This window comes from Fragaria vesca, linkage group LG1 (genome assembly GCF_000184155.1).
Source record: "Fragaria vesca subsp. vesca linkage group LG1, FraVesHawaii_1.0, whole genome shotgun sequence".
NCBI classification, from domain to species: Eukaryota; Viridiplantae; Streptophyta; class Magnoliopsida; order Rosales; family Rosaceae; genus Fragaria; species Fragaria vesca.
The window spans coordinates 11,855,738-11,874,708 of record NC_020491.1 but is presented as its reverse complement, the minus strand read 5'-3'; the positions used below and the strand labels follow the sequence as shown (position 1 = coordinate 11,874,708).

Here is an 18,971-nt window from a genome sequence, read left to right as displayed (position 1 = left end):
GCCCAGTTGCAGGTTAGCATAGTGAGGCCGAGCGTACATGGTGAAGAGGCATAGTCAATAGTATAGCTTCCGCTCATTTCTATTTATTTCTAGTTCCTCTCCTCTCAAGTAGAGTTGCTCTGAATATGTGGTTGTTGGTTATAGGATCATTTGTTGGATTAGTGAATCTATTTTGGGAGATGTTGTGATTTGTGGGGAGCTCGAAGGCTCCAGGAGTTAAGGTTGGAGTTGGAACTTTTAGAAGTGTTTGCAGGTGTTTTATTTAGGAAGGGTTGTCCATTTTCAAGGGAGGTTATGCCGAATTTTCGGTAAATTTTCCTTAGAGGTGGTCCCCGCATGATTTACTTCGAGTTTCAGGGTGAAATTCGGGGTGGGTCGTGACAGATAGTTACATGCATAGTTACATAGATGGTTACATGGATAGTTACATGCATAGTTACATAGATGGATAGTTACATACAGAGTTATATAGATGTATAGTTACATGCATGGTTACTTGGATAGTTACATGCATAGTTATTTGGATAGTTATATAGATAATTACATAGATGGTTACATTGATAGTTGGATAAGTAGCTTAATGTAGGTACACAAGTCATTTACATGATAATAATAATTGCAGCGTACCGCTGCACCACAACGGCAGCGTCATGCTGCGTATTAGAACAGAAATCTATTAAAATTTATATAACTACCCAGGTAACTAGCAATCTGTAGTTACATGGATAATTACATACATAGTTACATGCATATTTACATAGATAAATAGTAACATGGATAGTTACATGCATAGTTACATGGATAGTTACATAGATAGATAGTTACATGAATAGTTACATGCATAGTTACATAGATAGTTAGACGAATGCATAGTTACATAGATAGTTAGACGAATAGTTACATGCATAATGACATTGATAGTTACATGGATAGTTACATGCATAGTTACTTGGATAGTTACATAAATGAATAGTTACATAGTTACATGCATAGTTACATAGATGGATAGTTACATAGATAGATAGTTACATGGAAAATTGAGAGACGTCAGTTGAACCCTCTTGTCCCCCTATAGCTACGCCTTTGCGCATCGGCACAGCTGCAAACCAGCAGCCGCCATCACCACCACCGCCTAATAGATCGATCAGGAAAAAGAGAAGTGCAAGGATGTCCAGGTACAAGTTGACCGAAGCGAAATGTAGTCATTTAAAAACTTTTTTTAGTAACATAGAGTTTGTGTTTAATAACTTCATATCCACCATTTATGTAGGTGAAGACTGATGCAGGACATTCACATTATAGATAGAAAGAGAAAGCTCAATACTAGCTAATATATACGTATACTGGGTCTTTACTAGTTCCTACTTTCCAACTCACTAAGTCAACAAATTTCCTCTATTAACTAACCAATTTTGGCAAAGCTACTTAATATATATAGGCTAGTCTACAGAATATAGGAACCTTTAACTTGTGGCATCCCAGTCAGATGTTCACATTTGAAACAGAGAAGGTAAATTGTAAATCAACAGCAATCTGAGTTTCACTGGTAATTAATCAGACCTACAAGTATTCCATTTAAACATCCATGAGTAGTTCGTCATGACATTGACAATTTTACCTAAACCATAACTAGGATCAGCTGCAGAAACGAAGGCTATCTAAGAATTAATCTGAGTAAAGCAACAAGTTCTCAGCTTTTAAGAGTATAGCTGGACTCCCAAGTATAGATGGACTGCAGCCAACATGTACTCATCATACTCATGGCGCTTGATCAGCTTATCCGTGTCGTAGACAATGTAGCCACAGAAGATGAGGCATCCCACAAGAGTGATTATCATGTGACTGGTTTTTCCCAGAGGATAGAAACTCTCCAACAAACAACATACGCTCATCAATATATGATACCCAACAAACCGAAATAATGAAACGCACGATTCAGAATGCAAGAATTCAGAAAAAGCCTAGCTAGAGGCAGGGATAAAAGCAGTATCAAAGCCCTAAACAGAGAATTCAAGACAAATACTATACCTGAATCAGGCTAAACCCAATAAGAACAGTCAAAGCAGCAAACAGAAAAGGACCAAGGAAGCTGAAATCATAGCCTCTCCTTGCAGCCCAGAATGTGTAGTGTCAAGCTGAAGAAAGTCACAAGTGTAATACCAAAAGCCTCCAAAAGCACCTTCTCTGTTTTCCATTTCATCAAATTACACAATGTCAGCAAACTCTACTATATAGTAGATACCTCCAAATCACTACACAGATCTATGTACCAATTCATCAAAACCCATCACTTACAAGAATCAGAAAACCGCATACAATTCCAAAAAACTGTATCAAAATTTAACATTCACTTAAAGAAAAAATTACCGAATCACCACAATTAAAAAAAAAATTAACATTGACATAAAGAAAAAAATTACAGAATCAAAATGCAAAAACAAAGACTATGATTATAGGTACTAACCTTCAGTAAAAACACAATGCATTTCAACAGTGACTCCAATCAAGACAGTGAAAAGCCCCATCAAAATGAAATTCACCGGGTACTTCTTTCCGCAAAAGCGCAAAGCAACAACCACTGCAATCAAGTCAAACAACAATCGAACCCTGATTAAAGAAGTAGCCATCTTTACTGAGAAAGAGTTACCGGCGAGGGCCAAGACGAAGTCGGCGATGAGAAGGCTGAGGCCGGCGTAGGTGTCGACAAAGAAGAGGGTGACTGGGCGGACCAACACGACGGTGGCGGTGAGGAGTAGCTGGACCGTGAGGATGGTGTAGCCTTTGCGGATGAAGGCCCAACGGAGCGCCGGGTTCTCAGTCATGGAGGGGTAGAGTCCAGGTTCGTCTCTGATTACCTTGAAAAGAAATATAGTGTGTGTGAGCGTGAGAGAGAGAGACGACGAAACTGAGATGCACCAGCCGGGAATCGAACCCGGGTCTGTAGCGTGGCAGGGTACTATTCTACCACTAGACCACTGGTGCTTGTTGTTTAAGTTTCTCCGATTAGTCATCAACTTAGATTATTGTAGACAGACAACAAGAGTGTAGAGAATAATACGTCAGAGTGCTACTCAATGCTTTACGATCTTACCTCTATAAAAATGAGGCTAATAAAATGAGTAATGGCAACATTGGTTGTCTTATAGAAAGTGCATCTACTGGATGGATGACTTTGCTAGAGCCAATTCTACGTACTGATCGGAACTCCACCCCAAATGCTGTATAATTGTATTGTATTCTATTGCTGCCTCTATGGCTCTATGCGTCCTCAGTTCCCAATGAATAGTAACTATTCTCTTCGGCCTCGTTTGCTTCACGGAATGGATGCAAAGGGAGGCGTTTTTTGAGATGGATGCAAGGGAGGTGTTTCCTTCTTTATTTTGGAGGTTCTTTCTATTTCAAAAAGTCTTTTGTTACATATAAAGAAGATAAGCCTGCATCAAGGATGCATATATTAATATCTGATAGCTTCTTACCCTTAAACAGTTAAACCTTGAAAACAACATTGATTATGTCATACAGAACCGTGCTGATGATGAAACAACATCCACAAGTCCACAACCATGGTTATTTCAGTTGCTACATATTTTCTGTCCAAAAAAGAAGAGCAAAGGAGGAACAAACATTAAACCCGCAACTGAATACTTTTTCAAGTTGATCAGTATCATCATTTGATTGATGCTCTAACTAGCTAGTAACTAACAGTAGAATTTCCTCTAGCTTCACTGCCACTTCTTTCATAGTTGGACGTTTCTTTCCATTCAAATCCAAGCATCTTCTTGCAAGGTTAGCAGCTGCCATGATCTCTTCCTTCCCACCATCTTTCATAACTCGCTCATCAATAATGCCAAACACACTATTTTCTTCCATGGACTCAATGAAATGAGTTGCTAGGCTTTTCCATTCTTCATCAGATTGTATCAAGAAAACTGGTTTTTGTCCAGTCAGGAGCTCAACAAGGACCACTCCAAAGCTATAGACATCACTCTTGTCCGTAAATTGGCTAGATTGAAAATATCCTGGATCTACATAACCAATTGTTCCTTTTACTAGTGTTGTAAGGTGTGTTTTGTCAATGGTGATGGATCTTGAAGTTCCAAAATCTGCTACTTTGGCATTGAACTTGCCATCCAGGAGTATGTTACCAGACTTAATATCTCGATGGTAAATTGGCAAGCAAGTAGAGGAATGAAAGTAGGAAAGAGCTGCCGCAACTTGCATAGAAACTCGTAAGCGCATTTCCCTGTGAGACAGAAGTCATTCTGGTGATGAATGTATTGAGAAAGGCTTCCGTTGGGTATGAATTCATACACCAAAAGAGGGACTTCTGTCTCTAAGCAACAACCTAGTAGCTTGACCACATTTCTGTGGTTGATTTGCGAAAGAACGGAAATCTCATTGATGAACTGTTCAACTTCGCCTCCATCAACTGCTGTGGACTTCTTGACAGCAACAATTCTCCCATCTTCCAACATCCCTTTGTAAACAGTACCTTGACTTCCGTGGCCAAGAACTCTATTTACATTAAACTCGTTTGTGGCTTTGTGCAACTCCTTGGAAGTGAACAACTTAATTTTCTCAACATGGACTTCACCTGTAGATAATTGTTGCTGCAACAGTAAACCACCATTTTGTTTAAAAAACATCTCCTTGCGTTTAATGTGTTTCCTCTTCCTTATGACCCTTATCAACAACCGTGTGACTGCGAATAGGAAGAGTAGTCCAACGCCTGAATCACGCAATTAGAGAGTATAATAAGGTCAGTAAGACATAGTTTTTTGCTTTTCTTCATGCATAGCAAATTGATAATCAACAGTTATCTACTTCTAGCTAGGACTGTGAAGTTTATTATATTTTTTATATTATGGATAGTATATACTGAAATTAAAGCTTCAGAGGGTACTGGAAACATTACATAGGTATACCACAAAAGTCAGAGATATTGGAGGCATTATGCACACATAACTCCCAATATAGTTTCTGCAAATTCCATAATCACATACATCGAGGTAGTAATCACACTCATCGATATCTGAAATTTATCAACGACCATAATAACCGGAATTAGATCAAGAACTCAATGTTTGACAACATTAATTACTTAGACGACATTAGTTGATACCTTGACATCCCTGAAGAAGATATGGATTTCCTTGAAAGCCCTGTGAGCAGAAACATCGAGTACTAATGGGCAGCATTTTATGTTGAATTCTTTGGCAGTATGTAGCTTTGATATAATTACCATCATCATCAGTAGCAGGAGGCGAGTAGTTATATAAGTTCCATTCCAGCACTATAGGGATGGAGTCAAATATTTCACCAGCTGGAGAAATGTTTATTGAGTTTAATATAAACCAATCCAGGTCTACCAGGAATTCATGATTGCAGGCACTTCCAATCTTACCACTCAACTTCTGGAACCTAGTATTGAAGGCATAAAGATAAAGGTCATAGAGTGGAATAGTGGTCTGGCAGCAGTTTATACCACTGCAACTATCATAGCTTACTATTTTCCCAGTACTGCTAGGAGTAGGAAAAGAATATCCCACCTCACAAATAGACAAGCAACCACCAACTGGATCTCCATCTGAGGTCATCATCAGGGCAGTTCCACCGCAACCGATTGAAGTGAACCTGTTTTTGTTTGAGAACAGGAAAGGGCTTCCCTCTAGAGTGAATGTCCGGACAGCATTGAGCGGGTTGTGACTGGACTGACTGCAATTAGAGAAGATCATTGGGTTTGTGACCCTTATCGTGCCTGCAATAGATATTTCCCACACCTCCAGATGCATGAGGTTCAAGAAAGGCTTGGCATACCCAGTGGAGTATTCGCAGAGTATTTGGAACCATTCATTAATGTAGCAACCTGGTTCAATTCCAAACGGATATGGGATTTCGACATCTCCGCAATGCGATGAACAACCAGGCTTTGTCATTGGTGCTAACGAGTGTGCTGCTGCTTCTTCTGATACTAGCGGTGTTGAAGTACCGGTACTCATAGACAACAAGAACACAGTAATAGACAGTGCTTGGAACTGCAATGTAGCCATTATTCAATCCACTTCTTCCTCGATCTCTGATTAATGTGCTATACTAGATGTGCCTTGTTTTCTTAGATTCTTGGTGGTTTAGTAGGTTTTATTTTCTTGGAAAATACGGCAGTCATTTTCCCTTGTTTTCTCAAGTGTGTAAAGGAAACTTTTCTTATTGTCCTATACACTATATGCTTCGTCATACGGTTGAAAGAAAACAATGGCAGGATAGCATAACCAAAAGTCCATAACAATATACTCTCATTACTTTCTTAGGATCTAAATAATGATGGGAATGAAATAGTCCTCAAGTATAAGAGATTTAGTCGACAACCCGCTATACTAAAACACTTCGGTTACCACTTACCACTATGGTTTATGTTGATGTTATAATTTCTTCTAAAAAAAAATGTTGATGTTGTAATTTAGACGTTAGTTCTTCAGTAGCGGTTTTCATATTGGCTCGTTGATGCTGAAATTTGCATCAACAGTTTATTTTTGGAAGGCAAGTAACAAAATGAAGCTTGATCGAAGGTATACTGCTGGTGTAGAGAAACTCAGATCCTTCATTGATAGTACTCTCAATTCACGGCCCCTCAACGTGGTTTTTCACTCTTGACAATCTGTACTAAATAGTCCAGGCTATAATAATATTAATGCGTAATATCTTGATCCATGCTTCTCTATCTTTCCTTAATCATTAGAACTAAGTTTAAGATGAACAGAGTACGTAGCTGTTGTTGCCTTGAAAGCACACACAAGAAATATGGCATATTAAAAGTTCATGTCCAAAAATGATTGCTAGGAAGAAACCTTCACAAAGTACTAAAGTGAAAGAAAAATTATGGAGCATGCATGACGGGGCTATTTGCCGTAGTCAATACCAGATAATCTTTAGCAGTTCATCTCTCTCATTAGTCATTCCTAACAATAAAATTCACCACTACTCGTTCAGCAGTTTGATTTCTTAGATGATAAACTTATATTGAACTAGATTTTCAGACAAAACACTAGAGACCTAGTACTGTCGGACATTAAACCGTCATAGAACTAGTTTATATATTTCTGTTGGTACACATTTTCTGTCTAAAAAATGAAAAAGAAAAGAAAAGATTGAGGTACACATTCAACCTCTGAATACTTCTGTTGAGTAACATGAGATCGATGATCTAACTAGTAACTAACAGTAGAATTTCCTCTAGCTTAATTGCTACTTCTTTCATAATTGGACGTTTCTTTCCATTCAAATCCAAACATCTCTAGGCAAGGTTAGCAACTGCCATGATCTCTTCCTTCCCACCATCTTTCATAACTCGCTCATCAATAATGCCAAACACTATTTTCTTCCATGGACTCAATGAAATGAGTTGCTAGGCTTTTCCATTCTTCATCAGATTGTATCAAGAAAACTGGTTTTTGTCCAGTCAGGAGCTCAACAAGGACCACTCCAAAGCTATAGACGTCACTCTTGTCCGTAAATTGGCTGGATTGAAAATATCCTGGATCTATATAACCAAATGCTCCTTTCACTAGTGTTGTAAGGTGCGTTTTGTCAATGGTAATATATGGATCTCGAAGTCCCAAAATCTGTTACTTTGGCGTTAAACTAATCATCCAGGAGTATGTTACCAGACTTGGTGTCTCGATGGTAAATTGGCAAGCAAGTAGATGCATGCAAGTAGGAAAGAGCTCCGGCAACTTGCATAAAAATTTGTAAGCGCATTTCCCATGTCAGATGAAAGTCATTGTGATGATGAATGTATTGAGAAAGGCTTCCATTGAGTATGAATTCATAAACCAAAAGAGGAACTTCTGTCTCTAAGCAACAACCTAATTGCTTGACGACATTTCTGTGGTTGATTTGCGAAAGAATGACAATTTCATTGATGAACTGTTCCACTTCGCGGTCGCCTGCATCAACTCTTTTGGACTTCTTGACAGCAAAAAATATTCCATCTTCCAACATTCCTTTGTACACAGTACCTTGACTTCATTGTCCAAGAACACACTGTTTACATTAAACTCGCAGGTGGCTTTGAGCAACTCCTTGGAGGTGACAACTTAATTTTCACAACATGGTCTTTGCCGGTAGATAATTGTTGCTGCAACAGTAAACCACCATTTTGTTTAAAGAACTACTCCCTGCTCTTTCTCTGTTTCCATTTCTTGATGAACCTTTTCAACCACCGTGCCACTAAGATTAGAAAGGATATTCCAAGGGTGCAGCACACAACTGAATCAGACAATAAAAGTGGAAAGGATAACTTGGTCAGTAAGATATTGCTTCTTCTTCTTGTACATAGTGCAACAGTTATATGATTCTAGGAGTGAGATAATATGTAGGGTGTTATGTGATGTGCAATTAGTAGCCTATACATTTTGTTATTTATCATTAACAGTGTTCTGAGGAAACAAAAAATGAAATCAAAATCAAATTAAAGCTATAGAGAGTGCAGACACATTACTTGAAACTTCATCGTGATACTGTAGTGGAGAAGGCAATTGGCATGTAAACATCCCAGGAGTTATGCAAGTTCCAGGAGCACATGTGATCGGTTTGTCGCACTCATTGATATCTGAAATTCATAGACAATGTAGAAATAGATTATGAACTCAATAGCTCTAAACTTGTGCATTTATATAGAGGCACTTAAATGTTAAATCTACCTTGACATCCCTGAAGAATATACGGATTTCCCTGATAGCCGTCTGAGCAGAAACATCGAGTAGCCATTGTTACGGGCGTTAAAGTACATGTAACATTTTCACAGTAGGTCGACGACGAATCACTTGCAGCAGGAGGTGAGGTGAATAGTTCAATAAGTTCCACTCCAGCCGTACAGGCCAGGGATGGGGTCAAGTATTTCACCAGTTGGGGAAATATTTTTTGGAATTTGACATAAACCAGTCCTGGTCTACCAGGAAGGTATAAGTGCAGAAACTTTCAATTTCTCTATCAAACTTCTGAAAACTAGCGTTGATATAAATTAGATTGTGCGGAATTGTGGTCTGGCAGCAGTTCGTACCATAGCAATCATTATTGCTTAGCATTCTAGTAGGAACATAAGGAAACCTGTCACAAATAGACACACTACCACCAACTGGAGACCCATCAATAGTCATCAGGGAAATTCCTCCGCAACTGACTGAAGTGAACCTATTTTCCAGGGAGAACCGGAAAGGGCCTCCCTCCAATGTGAATGTTTTCACAGCGTTGTTTAGGTTGAAACTGCAATTAGAGAAGGTGATCGGGTATGTGACCCTTACTGTGCCATCTGCAACAGAAATTTCCCACACCTCCATATGCATGCGGTTCAAGAAAGGCTTGCCATGCCCGGAGGAGTATTCGCAGAGTATTTGGAACCATTCGTCACTGTAACAACCTGGTTCAATCCCAAAAGGATATGGGATCTCAACATTGCTGCATGGCGATGAACAACCAGGCTTTGTCATGGGTGCTACTGCTTCTGAATCAACTACTGCTGATGTACTAGTAACCACAGACAACAAGAACACAGTGCTAGCAACTGTGATGTAGCCATTATTCAATCTACATCTTCCTCTTTACTCTGATTACCAATCAGCGCTATATAATGTTCTACGGATTCCACTAAATATCAAGTGGATGCTATATGCTATATGTCCTTTGTTTTCTGAAATTCTTGGTAAAAAACGACAGTCATTTCCCCTTGTTTTCTTGAGTAAGCAAAGGACAGTTTTCTTATAGTCATGTATAATAATAAACCAATGACAGCTACACGTAACCAAAGCCATTTACTTGTCTTATTTACTTACCTAGGATTCTATGATGTTTGGAATGCAGAGAAAGGCACATTCTAATGATTCTATACCATCTGTACAATGAAAGTCCTCATTCAAGTACAAGAGATTTACTTGACAGTAGGCTATTCTAGAAAATTGAAACATGAGGGTTCTATTGGTGTAGAAACTGTTCTTTGATAAGAGGGCACATACAAAAGTACAATAAAAATGAAAAAAAAAATAAAAAATTGATAAGAGGGCAGAAGCAGCTAGTGAATTGTCTTCGGGTTGCATGTATAAATACTGAAGGAGCTTCGGGTTGTGAAGAATTATCTAGTTACTCTCATTCAAACATAGCAAGAACAGATCAGTTGGATTTTTAAGTAACCACACATCCCATCCCTTCACACCCTGATTTCTTGCAACGGTTATAAATATCCACACAAACAAGAAAAGTCCTATTGTCTATGTGTTTAAACTTAGAAAGTGCAACTAGGAATCTTTTCTTCCTCGATAAATTTCTAATTTACTAGAAGTCTTCAATCTCTGTAAAATTGCATCACTTCAGTAAAATCTGAGTCATGTCATCGGTAGAGACGTATATCAGTATGAAAATCTTTATCCAGTGCCTCCAGCGTCCATGGTTATGTGTTAAGAATTGTTGGGTGTGCACACCAAAAGCTTGGTTCAATAATATTGCAATGTTCAACATCAACTTTTTTCTGAGAAAATAAACAAGTGATATCAGAGACCTGTAGATCAAGGGGAAAACTACAAACTACCATGTTATAACCTATTGGGAAAAGCTAGTCCATTGAAGTTCCTTAACTATAGTAAAAGACTACTAGGATAGGCTAGTCCGCTGAAGTGTGGTCAATACCAGCCCTAATATTAGGAAATGTGGCAGACTGGTACCAAATAGATCACACATAAATCAACTGACCATGTCACTCGGATATTCTCAACTGACATCCCCATGGTTTCACCCAGAGAATCTGAACTAAATAGTCCAGGCTATAATGTATGATCTTGACCCATGGTTCTCTTTCCTTTATCATGTGAACTAAGTAAGATGAATAGGTGGTAGCTGTTTCCTTGAAAGCATACACTAAAGAGATATTGCATGTGGAATATTCATCTTCAATAAGGATAGAAAGAAACCTTGTCCCAGAAAATGGATGAACCTTGGCGGAACATGACAGGCAATTCGCTGTAGTCAGTACCAAATTGCTTAAGCAGTTTATCTTTGTCACCTGCTAGAGTACCCTGGAGAACAAAGTTTAAACAAGACAGGCCTATCATGAAAAGCTTTCTTACTGTAATTGATTCTGAAGTAAATACATCAGAGATGTAAATATGTAATGCATAGCATGGCCATGTATTTGACACGGTCAGTTGGTGTACATCAAACAGGTAAAATGTTTAGATAATTTTGTCGGGAAAAAGTGCAAATATATACATAGACACTAGAATGAAAAATAAAGAGACACTAATAAAATAATGAAAAAGAAAAAAATAAGATCACCGCAAACAATTTTTATTAGAAAATAATTTGATATAGTGCAGAAACATATGAGGTTGATAAAAATGGAGGATTGATACATGGTCAAGAAATTATATATGAAAAGACTGCATAGGTGAAATACCTTCAGAAAATTTTGAGCTTCCCTTTTGCTCTTTCCAGACTTAACAAGCTGCCAAAAACAAGTATTGTATTGATTGTTGATATGGCCTGCAACCCAGATATCAAGTCATATGAACTAAAGTGTGTATATGTGTACATACATATATATGGTATGTATCATAATATATTTTAAGATTAGAGTCTTTGTCAACCATAACATATTTCTACACAAATACCCACCATATATTAAGGTTTTTGAGAACCAAATTAATTAAAAAAGGGTAAAAGTATCAATTCATAAATAACAGTGAATTGGGGGAAGAAAAACAAAAAAACCATCCCTGGGGTGTGTCAATAATTCTAGTATATCAGAAGCCAACATTAACAAGCTGAATATGTTCTGCTTCTATAGCTCTTGTTATTTATAAACTAAAAGAGTTATCCTCTTATTTTATCATTTCTTATTCTGAATATGTAGATGAAATACTCACAATCAACTTGTCTCCAAGCCAGATAATCTCGAAGAATTTCAGTTGATGGATAGCACACAGCACGGCCATCAAAATAAGGAGGGTATTTCAAATCTCTCTCAGGGAAGATACATTTCCATTTCATTGCGTACAAGGAAGTAAAGAGTGACACCATGACAGATACTATTTCACTACAAAAGCTGAAGACTATTAGCAACTGTAAGGAAATATACAAAAAAAAGGCCATTTGGATTTAATGATTTATTTTAAAAATATCACCACATGTCAATGCCCCAACACAAAAGTAACACCCGGGAGAGGTCTAGGAACATTATTTTTTGAAATAAGTATTTAAGCCCGGGCCTTTCCTTCCACTGAAATGTATTCAAAACTTCAAAGTATTGACAAAACATGCTCAAAGGAAAACCATTTTCGCAAGACCTGTTTTAGTTTTATCACATAATGAAAGGGAACTTGCATTGTAGAATCACTACATTAGGAGAAGCACCTTCCTGGCATGAGAGCAAGTGTGGCTTAAAGACTTTACTTTGCTAAACTAGACTGAAGAATTAACCTACAGCTGAGAACAGAGAATAATCATCTGAAGTCCCGAACCACAGAGTAATTTCTGATCAAGAAAATCTACTATTAGCAGTTGACCATCTTGATCAGCTTAATATTGGGATTGCTGGACTTTTCATCAACTTCCAGAAGAAGCTCTTGCATCATAACGGACTCCCTTAACTAGGAATTTTCTATAGTGCTTGGCTGGTTGCCTTCAGTCTCCAAATGCTCTTAAATATGCTCCCACGCAAAGTATTTATTAGCATGTACATCTAGGAACAATAAAAAGGATAATAGAACAAAAACCTTGCTCGTCTTTGATAGAAATGAGAGTCTTTCTTCATAACAAAGCTGCAAATAACAAAAACAATGAGACTAGAGATGCAAAATCACAATGCTCAGCTAAAAGAAGAATTTATTTTGTACCTGTATTCATCACTAACGCCATAGGCAAACACTGTGTCTTGAAACTCTTTTACCACAGCCACTGCACATGAATTCATAAGGTTGAGAGCCTGCTCATCATTTGGCTTCACAAATTCATGAACATCAGAAAACCTGCCAAATGCCCAAAGTGAACAGTAAGCATCGTTCCTAAGTTTTAGCAGGCTAACATAAAACTATAAATTGCATGAATCCTTGTAGAAAACTTGATTATCCTCAGCTAACTAATAAGCTATTTTTCATTTAGTAGGACAAGGATTGTGCTTATCAAATAGATAAAGCTGAAACTAATTTAACTCTCTGGCTCCTCGCTACTTGATGAATGAGCAAAAAGTTAATAAGAAAACGGCAGTCTGATTTCTCTAACAAGTGAATAACAAGGACATGGTACTTAAACTGTGCCCACTTATAAGAGAATTGGGACATTATCAATGAGTCATTCCACCTTCCCTTGAAAATTAGCAGTCCAAGAGAAAATATATACACTAACTGCAGCAACTCTAAAGTCTATTCTATGTAACATATCACCTGAGTGATAGTTTACCTGTGGAAATGGCAACCATCAATTCTAATGACAATCCAAGTCGATGGCATCAATTTTTTATCAAACTGGAAAGACCTGAGAAAATCTGGTTCAACTTTTCCAATGTCCTTTGCGAAATTACCGAGCTCATTCAGAAGAATTTTGTGCTTGTTCCAAAAGCTTATACTTGCTATATTCTTTGAATGAACTATTCTTAACTTTTTCCTAAGTCTCCGAACTGGAGAACCATTCTCATTGTGCTTCACTACGTCTATCACCTGAACAATGTAGGATGGAGGTCTCAGCATGAGAAGTCAGAAGCTATCTACATCTCTTCTCAAAAAAGAAGCCAACTAAATCCAGACATAAATAGAATGCACACAAAATTAAAAAGCAGACATATTACTGTACTATAATAGAAGTATAGATTCATTATCATAGTGATCGGAATTCAACTGGAAGAAAAAAAAATCCGTAATTTTTCTCAACCTAAAATAAAAATAATATTTTTTTATCAATAAAGACACTCAAATGCTTTTCAAAAATTGAAGTTAAACTTTAGGAATCATAGCCAGATTTGCAGATAGTAGCTTTCAAAATCCATAATGTAATTAGCAGTCAACGAACAAATACTACCAGCCATCTCTTCATAGATCTCAATATGTCATTTTCAGTATACAACCAAAATTCTGCACAGGATAGCTTAAAAACATCAACAAAGATCCTGATGAAAACTAGGTACACCATAGTATCATAATACTAGGATACTAGGGTAAAACCAACTGTAGACTCTTTTAGCTGTATAGAAATGAAGCAGCTCTAAGATGAAAAATAAAACCTTTGACTACTGGATAGAAGATAACCTCAGTTTTCAAAATGCAGGATCCTTGACGAAACATTTCATCCAACTTCTGGTAATTGATCTCAAACTTTTCAAAAAGAAGGTCGTTTTTCTCTTCTTTACTGGTGCCCTGCAGATTGAATACATACATCCACAGTGTTACAATTAATAACAAATATAAAGTTAAATTTTATTATATTAAAACAGATATAGCCACATCCCAGAGCAAAAGAAAACAGCTTCCTATCCTATAGGTCTTCCCAAATCATTGGGAAGTATGGAAGATCGAAAAGAAAACACTGAAAGCCCACAATATGTGAGATAGGAAACTGCAAATGAAGAATATAAATTGGAAGGAAAATTAGGCGAACATATTAAACAGTGTTATAGATTTTGCAATACTTAGCATATGAAGATTCAAGTACTGATCATTAAATCTCCCCACCTCTAGTAACTCTAGTGCTTCGCATTCAGTCTTTCCACCTTTAATTAGCTCCCATAGGCAAGTATTCCGCAGGTTATTTGTATGACCTGCACGATACAACATGTAAATGCAAAATTTCGCAGGAAGTTTTCTATAGTCAGGCTTATCACCTGAGGATGACTACTGTACATTTATAGACATACTGAAAGCACCATTACGGAACTACTTACAATCATTTTGTCTCCACAAAAGATATGACTGAAGAACTTCTATTGTACCACAGGATATAACCTTTGAATGGAAAGAGGGAGGGTATCTTAACTCCTTATGAGGGAAGAATTCTCTCCATTTTATCACATATACTGAGCTGAAGAAAGATACTATAACGGACTCTACTTTGCTGCATGGATAATTTGCAAAATATGGTGTGATTAAAATGACAACAAGTACAAACAAAGAAGGAAACATGCACAATAGACATTGGTACAACACTAACATACATCAGAGACAATAAGAGAAGAACTCTAGAAGGTTGAATATTAAAACCTTGCACGCCTCTGGTGAAACTTGGACGTCTTCTTGAAGACAAAGCTACAACCATTAAGGAACATGTCAGAATATCCCAGTGAAACTCTCATACAACAAGTAAAAATAAGACGCATACAGATAGTCTACATTACACTCAAAGTACCTGTACTCGTCACTGAATCCATATGAAAAAACGATATCTGGAAACTCCTCCAAAACACAAACTGCGCATGAATTCATCAAATTCAATGCTACCACATCATTTGGTTTCTCAAACGTATGCACTTCTGCAAACCTTGATAAGAGGAAAAAATAGAATGTCATTATCTCAACCTCCAACGCATACAGAGAAAGGGAAGCATGCATATCGGTGGGGAAGGTGGCTACAAGTCAGGGAGGGGTAAGCACCTTCGAAAATCACGTCCATCAATTCGAACAACAATCAAATTAGGCAAGAAGATCTCATCTTCAACTTCGTATGACTTCACGTACTCGAACTTGCTGTTTGCCATTTCAACACTCTCTGCTTATTCTAATACAGCAATGGCAACAATTTGTGTAAGCACTCTATCCCTTGTTTAACATACAGCCTGCACAATGCTCTCAAGACAAATGGGTGCCCTGTACAAAAATGATGAATCAAATTCAGAACATCACTTCAAATACATTAACAACACTATAGAAACTTGCCACCAAAGATTGAGGAAATGCATCCTATCAAGTCCATCAAAGTTGAACTCTGCTAAAAAGAAAATTTATGGTGGCCTTGCAAACTCAATACACAGAATGCAAAACTCTCACAGTTTGAGTAATTACTAATAAACTCACATTCGTATAGTCAACTATGTCATATTATTCTCTTTAATAGAAGCGAAAATTGAAAAGCCAAACCCTTAAAGCTCCCAATCCCATATAATAATAGAACCCTAAACCCCAACACCAACCATATCATATTCACTAATTCAGCAACCAATACTAGTAAAGAAGCCAACTTTTCAGAAACCCAATTCTTAAGTTGGAAGAATATAAGAAGAAACCAACTAGCATTCAGTGAATTAACAACAGAAGAAATCCAGCAAAATTACCTATCAATTCGCCCAAACTTGAGTTGGGTTTTCTGAAAGCAACAAAATCAAAGGCGCAGCCTTTATTAATTCAAAAATCCGAACTTGGTGAGTACCCAGTGCTCAATTTTGATCATAGAGTCAAATTGCGATGCCACTAGTTTTTAAAGGTGCCTGAATGGAGTGCCCCAGCCTTGAGATTGAATCAAGAAAAGAGGGAAACACTAGCCTTTTTTTTTTATTTGTAAAAGGGTGACTCTAGTCAAACGTCCCAATTTGCTATTTACATCGTTCAATTGATCTTTCTTCGTCTAACTTACACATTCTCGTCATCTTGCACCACATGCATTTTGGATGGAAAGTTTTTTTTGTTTCCATGTCGAAGAGACTTTTGTTATCATGTAAGATACATTTTTAGAAGATATTTATGTTATAACCCACAAGGTAACTTTTTTTTTTTTGTAAAGGAAATGAATAACTCTATTGATCGAAAAAATCATACAAATCAACAAGTTCTCTCGCTCAATCTAAATCTAAAGGATCCAAAGATCACCTATTACATCCACATCTCAGGTAACTAGCGCACCGACTGCATATTTGACAATAACTCCTAAAGACTCCTACACCTTGAACATAGATAACATATAATTTAACCCAACTGTATGCAGAATACTGATGCAATTGGGTTAGACCGTGTACTAACTAATGAAAAAAGGATACAAGGCCAAGACCCACTAAACTCACTAAAAGGTTGAGCATTATTAGACGAAAACTATCTAAAAAAGAAGAAGTGGGTCTACAACAAGACCCAACCCAAAGCACTCAAACCTAAATAGAGCTCCAAATTGCCGCAGTCACCATGCCTCCATCACGTTCACGTTACTGGAACCCTAGTCGCCGCTAGTGGACGCTGGAACTCACCACCTCTTTAACAAACCTAGCCCGCTGACAAGAAACAGTCCTTCAGCCAAAACCCCTTCTCTTGCATGGATTCAAAGTACTCGTATCAGATCGAAAAAACACTAATCCAAATCGAGCCCGTTGAAGCTTCATCAAGCATCGTCGCCCGTTGAAGCTTCCAAATCGAGCCCGTTGAAGCTTCCTCAAGCATCGTCGCACCAGCCAACATCGTTCCAACATCACTAGGCTACTCGACCAAAACCTCCAAGACGATCTTAAGGCGCATCACTAACTCACGGTTTGCAAACTCGTTGAGGTCCAAGCCATGCTGCACCTTCAAAGGCTGAAAAACGACCCATCAAACTACCCCGCCCGGCTGCACTCACCGTTCTCTGCCAAGGCCATCAGCCTTACGCGGCACGGGAGCCGTCAGACGAGGGCCTTCAATTTCACGGTTTAACCCTAGCCACTTGTCTAGCTTGGTTACTGGTTATGTACTCTTTATATTAAAAATTGACTCGGCTATTCACAATAGGTAACATTGGATCTATGTATTTGTCATAAATTCAGTACATACTTTTGATCTCAAATTCTCAATATAGAGTTTAATGAATAAACTTGTAGATACGGCCTTGAACAAATGACAATAAAATATGAAATTCTATGATCTCAACGAGTACATAATACAATCGTTATGGATATAGTTGAAGAATCCGGTTCATCTAAAGTGAGCAAGTCATAAAGACTAGTCCTGTAAATATACTCAATGCATAAGCACTCACTTGATGCCTCACTCCAGCACTACTGTAAATTTGTATATTGAATACACAAGTTCTTTAGAAGGATCGGTTTTTGTAATCGTTCCCTTGCCATTAAAATTGCAGGTCCGAACATCTTGGTCTTTACTTTGGAAGAGAGAATTATAAGCATATGAGACTTTCCCTTGCATATCCAAATCACATGACCTTCCACTTCCCAAAGATGTGCAATCTGCCTGAGAACAAGCGTAATTGAGGTCGGTTTTTAAAAGAGTCCCATTTTTAACATCACTGTTCACAACACACCATTGCTTGTCCATGTACTGAACTCCTTGTACCCCTTTAAGCATTTGATCGTTCCCTTTTCCGGTGAGGTCCATTGCAAACTTAGGCTTTCCATCATAGCTAAAAATGCCCCAGTGGCGCTCAAAGTCCCCCGGGGCAACACTTTTTTGGTCCTCGTCAGTGAGGCCGAAAAGGTACACTTCCAAGTACCCTTTTTGAAGAGGGGTTCCCTCGGCCTTTGCGAGTTTCTTCATAAGTCCATCGTAGAACTTCTTGGCCAAAGTTGGATTGGCATTCTTGTCACCATCTGTAGGCCATCCGGCTTCTCCGATAACTATGTCCAAGTCCTGGTAACCAACCTTCTTAAGTGCACAAACAAGTGTGTCCAAATTTGCATCAAACACATTGGTATATTGGTTGTTATTGTCTTGGACAGGTTGGCTAGTACCATCAAAGAATGCAAATTCTCTGGGGAAAGTAGAACTTTGCTGGAGACTAATGAAGGGATATATGTTAACGAAAAATGGAGACTTATTGTTCTTGAGCAAACCTAGTATCTTGAGCATCTCAACCCTAATGTCCTTCCGGAAAGAACCGTCCGATGGTTTGCCCGAAGAAGCTTCATAAACATCAGCATTGAAAGGCACTATGGCTTTGATTTTTTGTCTAGTGCCAGCTGCATCCAGGGCCTTTTGAATGTTTTGCAATGCTGGAAAAGTAGTCTTAAGAAAACTCCCATTATAACTTGTTAA

At 37.9% G+C, this 18,971-nt stretch overlaps 2 protein-coding genes, 1 non-coding gene and 3 pseudogenes across 4 annotated transcripts in view; all 6 read right to left on the bottom strand.

Annotated features, from left to right (window-relative positions):
- Positions 1–3,323, bottom strand: part of LOC101297377 — a pseudogene marked incomplete at its 3' end in the record, with an annotated part of 8,569 nt that extends 5,246 nt beyond the window's left edge. The window contains exons 1-3 of the transcript XR_183729.1: positions 2,465–3,323; positions 2,029–2,184; positions 1,716–1,868 (exon numbers count right to left, since the gene is read on the bottom strand). The product of XR_183729.1 is annotated as a BI1-like protein-like (transcript). The remainder of the gene's footprint in view (positions 1–1,715; positions 1,869–2,028; positions 2,185–2,464) is intronic.
- Positions 2,912–2,982, bottom strand: TRNAG-GCC. The gene has a single exon. It is a non-coding gene; the product is annotated as a tRNA-Gly (tRNA).
- Positions 3,324–3,687: 364 nt separating the features above from the next.
- Positions 3,688–6,050, bottom strand: LOC101306571 (annotated as a pseudogene).
- Positions 6,051–7,201: 1,151 nt separating this feature from the next.
- Positions 7,202–9,485, bottom strand: LOC101306281 (annotated as a pseudogene).
- Positions 9,486–10,353: 868 nt separating this feature from the next.
- LOC101314791 (tRNA(His) guanylyltransferase 1-like) lies at positions 10,354–16,419 on the bottom strand. Its single transcript, XM_004288050.1, has 14 exons — positions 16,298–16,419; positions 15,621–15,833; positions 15,376–15,507; positions 15,231–15,275; positions 14,915–15,084; positions 14,706–14,791; positions 14,283–14,390; positions 13,441–13,697; positions 12,879–13,010; positions 12,759–12,803; positions 11,910–12,079; positions 11,441–11,526; positions 10,956–11,060; positions 10,354–10,516 (listed from the first exon to the last, which is right to left on the bottom strand). Exons 2-14 carry the CDS (start codon positions 15,722–15,724, stop codon positions 10,439–10,441), a joined length of 1,518 nt encoding a protein of 505 aa, XP_004288098.1. The 5' UTR covers positions 15,725–15,833; positions 16,298–16,419; the 3' UTR covers positions 10,354–10,438.
- Positions 16,420–17,966: 1,547 nt separating this feature from the next.
- The window catches only part of LOC101305989 (glucan endo-1,3-beta-glucosidase 8-like), a 1,632-nt gene continuing 627 nt past the window's right edge, over positions 17,967–18,971 (bottom strand). Inside the window, exon 2 of the mRNA XM_004289209.1 lies at positions 17,967–18,963. Coding sequence (XP_004289257.1) covers positions 17,967–18,963 — 997 coding nt within the window. The remainder of the gene's footprint in view (positions 18,964–18,971) is intronic.